The 11625-nt window shown below is 37.6% G+C and overlaps 1 protein-coding gene across 1 annotated transcript; it reads right to left on the bottom strand.

The window, feature by feature from the left end:
• Positions 1 to 5916: 5916 nt before the first annotated feature.
• LOC150036216 (uncharacterized) lies at positions 5917 to 11020 on the bottom strand. Its single transcript, XM_090313596.1, has 4 exons — positions 10986 to 11020; positions 10354 to 10426; positions 10236 to 10292; positions 5917 to 6543 (listed from the first exon to the last, which is right to left on the bottom strand). The coding sequence occupies exons 1-4, from the start codon at positions 11018 to 11020 to the stop codon at positions 5917 to 5919; spliced, it is 792 nt and encodes a 263-aa protein (XP_090169722.1).
• Positions 11021 to 11625: the final 605 nt, after the last annotated feature.

The raw sequence follows: 11625 nt of genomic DNA, 5'->3' as shown, positions 1-11625 counted from the left end.
GCCACCTTTGTCATATCTCTATCATACATGAATGATGTTGCATTGAGCATAAGGTTATTTCTATCTCTAGAAACACTTCTTCTTCTATCTCTAGAAACTACTTACCCTCTCGGGCAATTGGTTATAGCTACTCGACTCTATGAGTGATCATAGGCAAGCATTTACATAGTCATACACTAAGCAAATGAGATTAACCCTCAAAGTTTAAACTTAACTCATGGTATTAAGCTTCCCCTTTAACTCGTGGAACTTAGTTACCCACGGAAAAGGAAAAAAATGGTAAAGATAGATGAGATGATAAAAGTAGTCACGATAATATATATTAGTAGAAGATGCCAATTACAAAATGAATTAATGTCTTAATCACAAATGCAATAAAACAACGAAAAGTAAGAAGTATAAATGATGTGCAGTTATCGAAAATATCTTGCTTCAATCTGATAAGTGCTAAGGGGGCTAGTGAGGCTGATGGTAGTGTGATATGGAGAAGGCTCTCTCAAGCACTTGCTTTGATGAGTTTTTCCGGTGGTAAATTGGAGGGTCTTTTGGAAGTGAAGGATGCTCCGGGATACTCTCAAATGTGCTCTTGCTCGTGGTCTAAAGATTTTGGCTAAGGATTCGTGACTCTCCCTGCCTGACTTTTTTTTTTAACTGAACTAACTCTCTTTATCGAACTAGTTAAACTCCTTTAATGGGCATCAAGGCTCTATTTATTGAGCCTTGCACTGACAATTTTGGGTCCCCACGATGATTAATCACCATCTCTAACTTGGTTGGTGAGAATTTCAGCACAACTATCATGGTCAATGCTTTGAAGTTGTGGCAGAAGATCCACTAGGATTGAGTCAGAGATCCCAAGGAATGCGGTCAAATGTTCCTTCATTGGGTAAGAGCTTGGCGTATGCGGACAAATCCTGCAATCAACTGCAAAATATAACACTTCGACGCAGGTTAACTCATGATATGTGGTGAGCAAAGATTTCAAATGTACTTCAGCGCAAATATAGTTTTAAGCATGAATTTTTAGTATTATCAATGCATATTCAACCTATCTAACCTCATTATTTTAAGTAAAATACTACAATAACTTGTATTTGTACAAATCACACCCCCAAATTAAGAATAATGCTTGTCTTCAAGCATATTTTTTACTAAGGAAATTCAAACTTATTCTACACTTCTAAGTTTTGCTGACTAGCTTCTTAGAATGTTGCACTCTTGCAGTTCTTTGTCAAGCAATACTACTCTCTTAAGCTTAGTTACTTCTTCTAAGAAATATTTTCTAAGTTTAAATCTAGCAAGCATCCACTCAAAATTCTTTTACTCATTTTTTTGTCTATTCTTTTTTTTTTTTTTTTTTTTTTTTTTTTTTTTTTTTTTTTTTTTTTTTTTTTTGCAATTCGTTTGTTTAAGAAAGTTTTAAAAGCTTGCAATTACTTATTCAAATTTTTAAGCAGGGCATTGAACTTGGTTGTGCCCTTCATTTTGGCTTGCCCCCATGGGTGTCATGTGAACATCTAACTACCGTTGCATGTCAAATTCAACTTAACTCTTATCTTAGCCAATTTTAACCTTTGCCATGTTACTTATAATGCGCTGATCCTGGTCATCTACTTTTATTTTGGCTTACCTGCACGGTATCATGCAAAGTATCCAACTACGAGTAAGTTCCTTTTACAACTTAACTCTTATCAGATTGGGTTTTTCCCTTGCATTGAAAGTGAAGTTCATTATTAGTGTAAACTTGTGGTTGTACATGTAAAATAATTTTTATGAAAGTAAATGCAATGTTTATGTTAAACGCATCTGCTCAGACCTCTCCCACACCCAAATGTTTTAGAGTAGGAATATCCTCATTGCTAACAACTGAAAACAAAATCATTCAACAATTTTGTAAAAGAGGTTTGAGTAAAGGCTTGTGTGCATCAAAATTTAGATTGTCAAACTATGAAAAAACTACTAAAGCTAAGTGAGTTATGCGGCTCTTAGGTAGGGTTGGCAAAAAAAACTCGACGGGGACTCGCCTCGTTCGGGTCGGAGATTCCCCGGTTTGACCGGGGATGGGGTCAAACCGGGGAATTTAATCGGGGCCCCATCCGGGGACGGGGCAGGGATGGGGACCCTATCCCCGCCCCGACCCCGAATTTTAATATATATATATATATTTAGAAATTTTATAAACTTATATATAAAAGACCCAAAAATGTAAATGCCCAAAACTCAAAAGCCCAAATCCCTAAATCCCTAAAATTATTACTGCTACTGAAAATCGAAATGAAAAAATAAAAATCCCTAAATCTCATCCCTCTCTCCCCTCAGTGTCTTAGTGTCTTTACACCACTTATTGCCTCAGTATCTCTACAGTCTACACAACCTACTGCCTCAGCCTTCAGTATCCCCTGCCGTGTTGACCCTCTCGCTCTCTACCTGCCGGTGTTGGCTGCCGAGTCGCCGACCCTCTGGCTTCTCGCTCTCTGCATCCCTCCCCAGTCCCCTCTCGCCCAAATCTCTCCCCTCTCATAGTCGCAGTCTCGCCCAAAGGCCCAATCCCTCCTCTCTCGCAGTCACAGTCTCGCTCAAATCCCTCCCCTCTCGCTCTCGCTCATAGTCTCTGTAGCATTCTCGATCTTGCTCGTTCCTCTACTCTCGCTCTCGCTCGTCCCTCCATTCTCGCTCTCGCTCGTCCCTCCACTCTCACTCTCGCTCTCACTCATCCCACTCCACTCCATAAAACAGGCCCTCTCCACTCCATCCTCCTTTGAAGTCTGCCTCAGTTGAGAAGTTCGTCCGGCGGCGTTTCAGGTGAATCTAACTTCTGTGTTTGGCCGTTTGATAATGAGTCTTTGTTTTTTATAACTATTTGATTGTTTTGAGAAATATTTCGTGGTCTAGTTTTATTTTTTTTTATTTTTTTTGTGACATTATTTGTTTATTATATTTTAAATGTAGAAATGAATACAACTAAGGATAGGATGATGCCAAGAAAGGTGATGATGAAAGATTTGATTGTGAAGTCATTGAAGAGAGAAGGACGAGTTTTATTTGAAAGATTTGATGATGAAATACTTATTTGAATGTATAAGACGTTTGCCTTTAATTGACTTCCTTATTCAAACTTTATTGAATTTTAAGTTTTAAAGTTATCTAATGGACTTGTTAGCTTTTAAATTGTCAATTGATTGTCAATTAATTATCAATTGTGTTTATTTCATAGAATAGTCTATTGTTTTTTGTTCATTTGTTGTGCATTAGTCAAATTTCAAATAAAATCACTTGAATTAAAAAACGAGAAATTTGATAAACTTTTTTAATGAATTTTTCGTGGACTAACAAAATTTTAACTAAAAAAAAGGGAATCCCCACGAAGAATCCCCGCAGAGAAACGGGGAATGGGGCCCCGCGGGGACCCCGTTTCCCCGACGGGGAATCCCCGCTCCCGTCCCCATCTTCAAATGGCGAGGATTGGGGACAATTTCCCCCACGGGGTCGGGGACGGGGGATGCCCCCCGCCCCACCCCGGCCCCATTGCCAACCCTACTCTTAGGGAGTAGACTTAGTGAAATTACATAAGTATCATCATGGTTGCTACTTCGTCAACGCACAATAAGCCATAAAATAAAAAAGAGTTTCAAAAGGTAAAATCATGAAGGATAACAAGTAAATGAAAGATAAATGTAAATTTGTGAGTGCAATCAACCAGAGAATTCATGGTATTAGATAGACATGAAATATAGTGTGATGAATACAAAAGCAAAGCAAAAAAAAAAAAAAAAAAAAAAAAAAAAAAAAAGAAAAAGAAAAAAAAGAAAAAAAAGGAATAGAATAAATATAACTCCTAAAATTTCGCCCCCAAATTTAAGTCTATGCATTCCTTCCTAGATGCGTTAAGCTTGATTAACTCTAAGTCATCGCCTAGTATTTTATTTATATTCGCAAATCTAGCGAACGCATCATACAACCATTCAACGCATAAGACAAAAATCAATTTCATTTTTGCCAAGGTCAAGTAGTTTGAAGAAAAATTCCAAAATAATAATAAAAAAAATCAAATAAAAAAGTTAAACTAAGAAAGTAGAGTAAAGGAAGACGTCCCTAGAAAAGTAAGAGTGAAATCATCGTAGGGATTCTCTAGCACAGACGGTCAAGCTTGCCCGCACAGGTTAATGGACTCTTTGTCCCGATCAACTGAGCCTCCATAATAAGGATTTACCCGTTGCCCATTGACCTTAAAGGTGTTACTTCCATTTTCATTCATCAGCTCTAATGCCCTGTGAGGAAAGACTTCTCATATTATGAATGGACCTGACGACCTAAATTTGAGCTTTCGTGGAAAAGAAGAAGACGGGAGTTAAATAATAACACCCGTTGACCAGCAACCAGATCCTTCTTATAGATTTTGCTGTCGTGCCACTGCTTTATCATCAAATACTTGATCGCAGAATGATCAGTATATATGACTACCTTAGAGCCCACCAAGTATGGTCTGAATTTTATCTACAGTAAATACCACGACCAATATTTCCTTTTTCGTGGTTGTGTAGTTCTCCTGGGCGTCATTAAGTGTCTTACTGGCATAGAAGATAAGATGGAGGATTTTGTCTTTGCATTGTCCTAACAATGCTTCGACTGTGTAGCTAATTGCATCACACATGAGTTCAAAGAGCCGTGTCTAATTTGGCACCACCAGGATGGGTGCAAAGATCAACGCATCTCTCAACATGTTGAATGCATGATTGCAAGCGCCATCAAAATTATAAGGCCTGTCTACCTCAAGAAATGCGCTTAATGGTTAGGAAATATGGGAGAATCCCTTTATGAATCTTCTATAGAATCCCACATGGCCCAAAATGCTTCTTAAATATTCATATTCACTGGTGCTGGTAGTTTAGCAATCGCATCAATTTTTGCCTGATCCACCTCTAGGCCTGCCTTGGAAATCTTGTGGCTCAACACTATGCCCTCAGTAACCATGGAGTGACACTTCTCCTAGTTGAGGACCATGTTGGTTTCTGCACACTTTTTCAACACATTTTCCAAGTAATTAAGGTAGGCACTATATGAATTACCAAACACAAAGAAGTCATCCATAAATACTTCCATCGATTATTCCAGGAATTTGGAGAATATCACCATCATACAACGCAGAATGTCCCGATGCATTATAAAGCTCGAAGGGTATGCGCTGAAAGGAAAATGTGCCAAAGGGGCTGGTGAATGTGGTATTCTTTTGGTCTTTAGACGCTATAGCTATCTGGTTATACCCAGAGTGCCCGTCTAGAAAGAAAAAGAATTCATTTCCAGCCAATCTGTCTAGCATTTGATCGATGTATGGTAGAGGGAAATAATCCTTTTTGGCCGCTGGTTTAGTTTGCGGTAATCCATGCAGATGTGCCAGCCAGTGGCAGTTTTGGTAGGGATCAACATTCTTGCAATTGTGATTACCGTCATTCCTTCTTTCTTGGGCATGCATTGGACTAAGCTCACCTTACTGTCGGAGATAAGATAAATGATTCATGTGTCGAACCATTTGATTCCGAATGTTTACCAGTGTCCATCCTATGGACTTGGTATATTTCTTTAAGACATGTAATTGGGACACCTCATCATCAACACTCGATGTAGAGGAGATAATGCCTTGAGCTCAAGTACAGGGGTCTTCTCCAGTGACAGCTTAATTCTTGTTGCTTCACGTTTATCCAAGTGCAGGGGTTCAAAGTTCAGGTTAGACGTAGTTACGACATGGACAACCTCTTCCTCACCAATTCTTCTTCTTCTTAGTTCTTCGCACATTTTCCAGCAACCTATCCCTACATCATCTATGCACTGGCAAGTCTATAACTCATCTGGAAATTTCAGTGCGTTGAACACATTGAATTTCACTTACTGATTATCAACATGGATAGTCAACTCTCCTCCTTACACATCAATAAACACATGCCCCGTTGCTAATAATGGACGTCTTAGGATGATTGGGATGTCTGTATCAGCCTTGTAATCCAGAATAATGAAGTCCGTGAGGAATATGAACTCGTCAAATTTAACGAGCACATCCTCAATCTTCCACTCTAGATGCGTTATGGATCTATCCGCCAGTTGTAGGGTTATAGTGGTAGGCCTGGCCTCACCAATTCTCAGCTTCTTAAATATTGCTAGCAACTTTAAGTTGATGCTTGTGTTGAGGTCGCACAATGCATGGCCAACATCCATTCCTCCAATCAAACAGGGCAAAGTAAAACTTCCCGGGTTCTTCATTTTTGCGAGGATGGTGTTCTTAAACAATGTGCTGCACTCTTGAGTTAACGCAACTATTTTGAATTCACCCAACCTTCGCTTCTTTGACAATACATCTTTCAAGAATTTTACATAGTTGGGCATCTGTTCAAGAACTTCCATGAGAGGAATGTTGATATGAAGCTGCTTAAGGACGTGTAGAAATCTCTTGAATTGATGGTTGTCATCTTTCCTTCTCAGCCTGTTGAGGAATGGTGGTGATGTGGGCAAGACTCCACTTACTTTGTTTTTCTCCCTTGCAGCAATAGGATCCTATGACAAGGGTTCTGGATTAGATGATGTAGAGCATCTTTGTCTGGAAAATTCAGTGCTGCTGGTTGTTTGTTGGAAGGATGCATAGTATCACTGAAAAGATTATCAATTGGTTTTGAATTTGTGGAATCGATTGGGAATGTAGGAGTCAAAATTTCTAGTATTGCTGGAGTATGAGATGTCAATTTGTTGGAGTCTCGGGAGTTTTTTGCAGAGTTGGCCCTATTTTATCCACTTTGTCTAGTTTTGCTCTAAAAAAAGAATAGTTACTCCTAAGTCAAAGGTGGACTTTTCGGGATGACAACAAAAGTACAAATCAGATAACCCAATTCTAAGCATGCAAGACTTAATTTTGCAAACAATGACTTAAAGATGCAAGACAAGAAATATTTTTAAAATTGGGCTAAAAATCTTGATCATGCTTTTCTAACGTTCTTTCATGCAAATTTCATTACAGGAAGTGAAACAACTCTAGATAGAGAACTAGTGAGTGGAAGCGGATCGTTCCAAAGTCCATTGAGAAAGAACACAAACAATTACAGTCTAACGGAAGAGATTATGCATAAACAATAAATTACAAGCACGCTTCTTTAATTAAACACAAAGGATCGAGTATACAATACCTTTGAAGAACTCATTCTTCTAGTATTCCCTTAATCAATTAACAACGTGTCCAAAGAATAACTTGAATACAACGATCAGAACGACCAACAACACGAACTGAAGAATCCTCGATCATTATTGAGTGCAACTCGATCCTCGACCGTCGAATGAAATAAGAACACCACCAGAAGAGTTACCTTGGTATTTTTGGTGTGAGAATCCAGGAGTTGTGGGCTCTGTATGACTTTGGATAGAGGAATGAAGAAGGTAAACGATCGAGTATGCGACAGAGGAAGGGAATCTATCATATAGACTTGATACTCGATTGTGTAGAAGAAAAAGCCTATTGTATAGACTTGCTACTCGATCATGTAGTAATGGGTAACTATCGTATAGTAAACTCGATACTTGATCGTTTAGGTTGTAAGATACTATCGTTTAGTAAAACTCTTTTACTCGATAGTTTTTATTTTTGTGAAATGATATAATAATGAATCATCCTCTGATTTTTGAAAACCATTTTCATTTTTATCTCACAGTTACCATAAACCGTGCATAACCTTCGATTCAAGTCGATTATCAAAGAAAAAGAATAATTAGTTATCATATAGTTAATATATTATAAATAAATATAATAACTAACTTATCATATTATATTTATAACCTATAGTTTCAATATTTCATCATATGAAACACATAAACTATAGTTCTTTTTTCTCTTTTATGGCATTTAATATAAATCATATTTATATTAATTCCTCCAATTAATAATGTATCAAATACATCATATCAATTATATCACATATAATTGAATCAATTTAATTATATCATATATAATCAAATTTCAACACTTCAAACTAACCCAAAATTTGATTCTTAACTTGAACCTATTGAGCTACTAAGGGGACCTTATGGACTTATAGCTTGAAGCTCCAATGGTATGTGAATATCTGACTAAACTTTTTAATCACGAGATGCACCATCCGTTAACTGTCGGGCACTCCACTAAAGACCAACAGTTGTACTCTTCGCACTACAGATATATTTCTGTGTCCATACAACCAATCAGCAGTGCGATGACCCTTCACAAATCGCTCGTAAGTACAGCTGAACAAATTTACCGTTTTGCCCTTGTAGTTACATCTAACTCCTTAAGTACCACTGATTCCTCTAATGAACAATAAGTCATGTTCTACTATGACTGAGTCCTCTCTTCCTAAGAGAGGGTGTGGCACTATGTTCACGACCCAAAATCAGCCCTTAAGGGAGCAATTTATCTACTTACCCTAGCTTCGTGGAAGGACTGAATTTCATTTTGTGTAGCTGAGTTCCCAGCTCCCTAATCAGACGAATCCTCAAAATGGTAAGTTGAGTTGGAAATCTGGCCACTCTCACCTATACAAATCAAAGGACCGCCCTCATGAGCAGGAGTTCCCAACTCACTTAGGATTAAGGTCATGTCACCTATGGTCATTTTAGTGAAATGTAATTCCCAATTATCAACGGCGTTATATAAAGAGACTAACCATTTTGTGGTCCGATCTTATACATACTCTTTTTATAGGATACCCCCCCTCACATATCTTCATATGAATGGTTAGGATCGAATCATTTGTAGCACTTTACAACACTTGTAACATCTACAAAGCAAGCCGTATTTGTAGTGTCACCAGGATAAGGTATCCCTCATTTATCCATTTACTACAGACCATTTAGGTTATTACTTAAGGCATATCCACTTTTATATCTCCACATACATACTTAAGTTACATAAAATAACCATGGATCTTAGTTTATTGGATTGAGTAAAAGCTTATAAAATAACTCTTATTTTATTAATAATAATATGTTTACATAATGTTTATAAACTACGAGACTACCAGGAGATTTAAGACACTAATCCCAATAGGAAGAGTGCGTCATAAACTATCATGATAACAACAAAGTAAATAACAAGCAAGGCAATCAAAACACATAACATATTACCCAACGGGTACCCCACCCCAACTTAAAAATATACATTGTCCCCAATGTATTTCAAGTAAAGCTAAAAAAGAATGAAAACAAGGGAACCGAAAACCTCCCCTGATAGGAATGTCACTTACGAGATGGTGGTGGTCAGACTCACCTCTTCAAAAAGATGCTCATCTCATCTAGGTCGTCCCTATAAAACAAAAACAAAAAGAAAACTAATCTAGAAAAACAAATAAAGAAAGCAATAAAATTTATTACCTGACTACCTCTAGGAAGCGCAAATTTTTAAAGTTGATTGCTCGACCTGACCTGTCCCCTATCAAGGCACAAAGAAATTATTGTATTTCTTTGGTCTCTTCTTGGATGAGTCGATATAGCCCGATAAAGCTATAAGGCTCTTCATCTTTTGAAGAGAACCAGACAGGTCAAATTTTGTATTTTTAATTTTTGTAAAAGGAAATAAAATAAAAAACTCAAGGACTGACTCAACGGAAAATAAAGACTCCGACTCAACTGACTCAAAACGAAAAGAACAAAACTAAAAAATATATGATATATCAGACGACAGAACAGGGCAAGGTTTTTCAACCTCTAACTCTATCACCTGGAACTCGACGGGTTTAGGCTCAGATTTTCCATAGTCCTCACAAACTGATTCTAAACATGGCATGCTATCTTCCTATTCATCCTCAATGTCGACATAGATTACCTCATCGCCGCATGCTTCGATATTGTCATAAGATGTGTATAGTAGGGGTTCACATCGTCTCTCAACTGATTCAAAAGATTGAGTGACTGAGTCTCTCAAGCTTTGAAGATCAGTTACAACCTCAGTCTAAAGACTAGAGTTCTCCTGGAGGTCACACATTTCCTGCTTAAAAACAATATTGTTAATAGTAAGTTGTCTAGTCACATCTTATAATGACATACTTCTGTGGTGTGAGCATGCATCGTCATGTCGGATATGGCAGAGGGTGAATCATAGTGAAACTGTTCCCATCCTAGGTTTCCATAGTCATAGGACTCCTCCCATGTGGGCCCTTGGAAATCATCGTCCATATAACTGGGATACCCTTCCATGGAGTAGTCTCGTGGCATAGGGCTCCACTGCATACTTGGGCATGCTTGCTCAGGGTGATCAGTCCTACATGCTTGCACCTACTGCGGGTTACCTGCAACCAATTGACTAACCAAAGAAGTTAACTCAGCAAGTTGACCTTGAAAATCACAAACCTCATCACTAAGTCGAGATGCTCCATTTGATTGTCCCCATCCTTGTTGACGATATCTGTCCATGCTTAAAATACTGACACAAAAAGGAAAACAAATCAAAAGCAAAAGAATACTCTAACTAGAATTTTAACTAACGAAACATCAATAGCTTCCTTGGCAACGACGCTATTTTGTTCGCGCTCGAGAATTGACGTCGTTAATTTGACTCCGAATTGAAACAAAAGAAAATTTATAATCCCGAACTATTTCTATTACTACAAAGACGTAGTAATAGTGGTAAGTCCGAGTCGATTAGCAGAGAAGTGCTATTGGTTTCGTTAAGTTAATTTTCTAGCTAGAGTGATAAATGAGGGGTTTTGATGTGGAAGAGACAACATGCATGAAAAAGAAATAAAATGCAATGGATATATGAAACGATAATTGATTCATTTAGTTCTCAGATCAAGTAGCCATTCATTGTAAATTATATCATTGGTTTCATCCAAAATATCATATATTCAAATTATGCATGCATTGCTACCCAATCGATGCGAATTAACTAATCTCTATAAGCCCGAGAATCAATTAATCTGAACTTATCTAGTGTCCTACTTTGTAGTTGAGGTTGGAAAGTCGTACCCTAACTAACCTACATGCTTCTAGATGCAATTGGGTCCTCAGTGGCCATAAAGTACTAGAAACACATGCATTAAGATTCAGGATTCAACTATGTTGATTAAGTGTCAGGAAATCCGTGTTCAAATAATCAATTTGTTCTTAAACCTAGATTAAACGTGTGATGCAAAGATTCATGGACAACCTAAAAACCTAAGCATGCTTATCTAATCTATGCTACAATGGTAAATTCAAAGCATGGATGATACAAGGATGCATGCGAGCTTGAATTTAACTAGTGCAGACATGCGTTCATGATAGGGCATCAATCCAACTCATAAAAGCAAGTCTAAATTAAACAAGATTCAAGAAAAACATAATTCTGAAATAAAGCACAAAGGTTGAACAGAAAAACTCATTAAAATACAAAGAATGTTCGATCCAAGTACTAAACGAAAGATTACCTCATCAATTCATAGACAAACCAATGGGATATAATCTAAAACACGTCCATAATCCGAAATAAAATAAAAACTAACCTAAAGATACTGAAAATTGAAGGAAAAGGAAGAAGGATGAGGTTTAACTTTGGCCTCAATCGATTTGGCCTCCAAAATTCGGCATGTTCTAACCTAGGGCCGAGAGATATATTTATAGGATTCATCGCAGCGTTGCAAC

This window comes from Benincasa hispida, chromosome 5, assembly GCF_027475165.1.
Source record: "Benincasa hispida cultivar pf3 chromosome 5, pf3_genome.v1.1, whole genome shotgun sequence".
In the NCBI taxonomy this organism is placed as follows: Eukaryota; Viridiplantae; Streptophyta; class Magnoliopsida; order Cucurbitales; family Cucurbitaceae; genus Benincasa; species Benincasa hispida.
The sequence above is the reverse complement of the archived record's forward strand: the minus strand, read 5'-3'. Positions and strand labels throughout refer to the sequence as shown.

Excerpts from the sequence above, each read along its gene's own strand:
- LOC150036216 (XM_090313596.1), bottom strand. The coding sequence starts at position 11,020 with ATGGCCACTGAGGACCCAATTGCATCTAGAAGCAT. Across the intron at positions 10,427-10,985 it reads CCAATTGCATCTAGAAGCAT|TATTTTAAGCATGGACAGAT; the intron begins GTAGGTTAGTTA and ends TTTTTGTGTCAG. Across the intron at positions 10,293-10,353 it reads CATCTCGACTTAGTGATGAG|GTAACCCGCAGTAGGTGCAA; the intron begins GTTTGTGATTTT and ends AATTGGTTGCAG.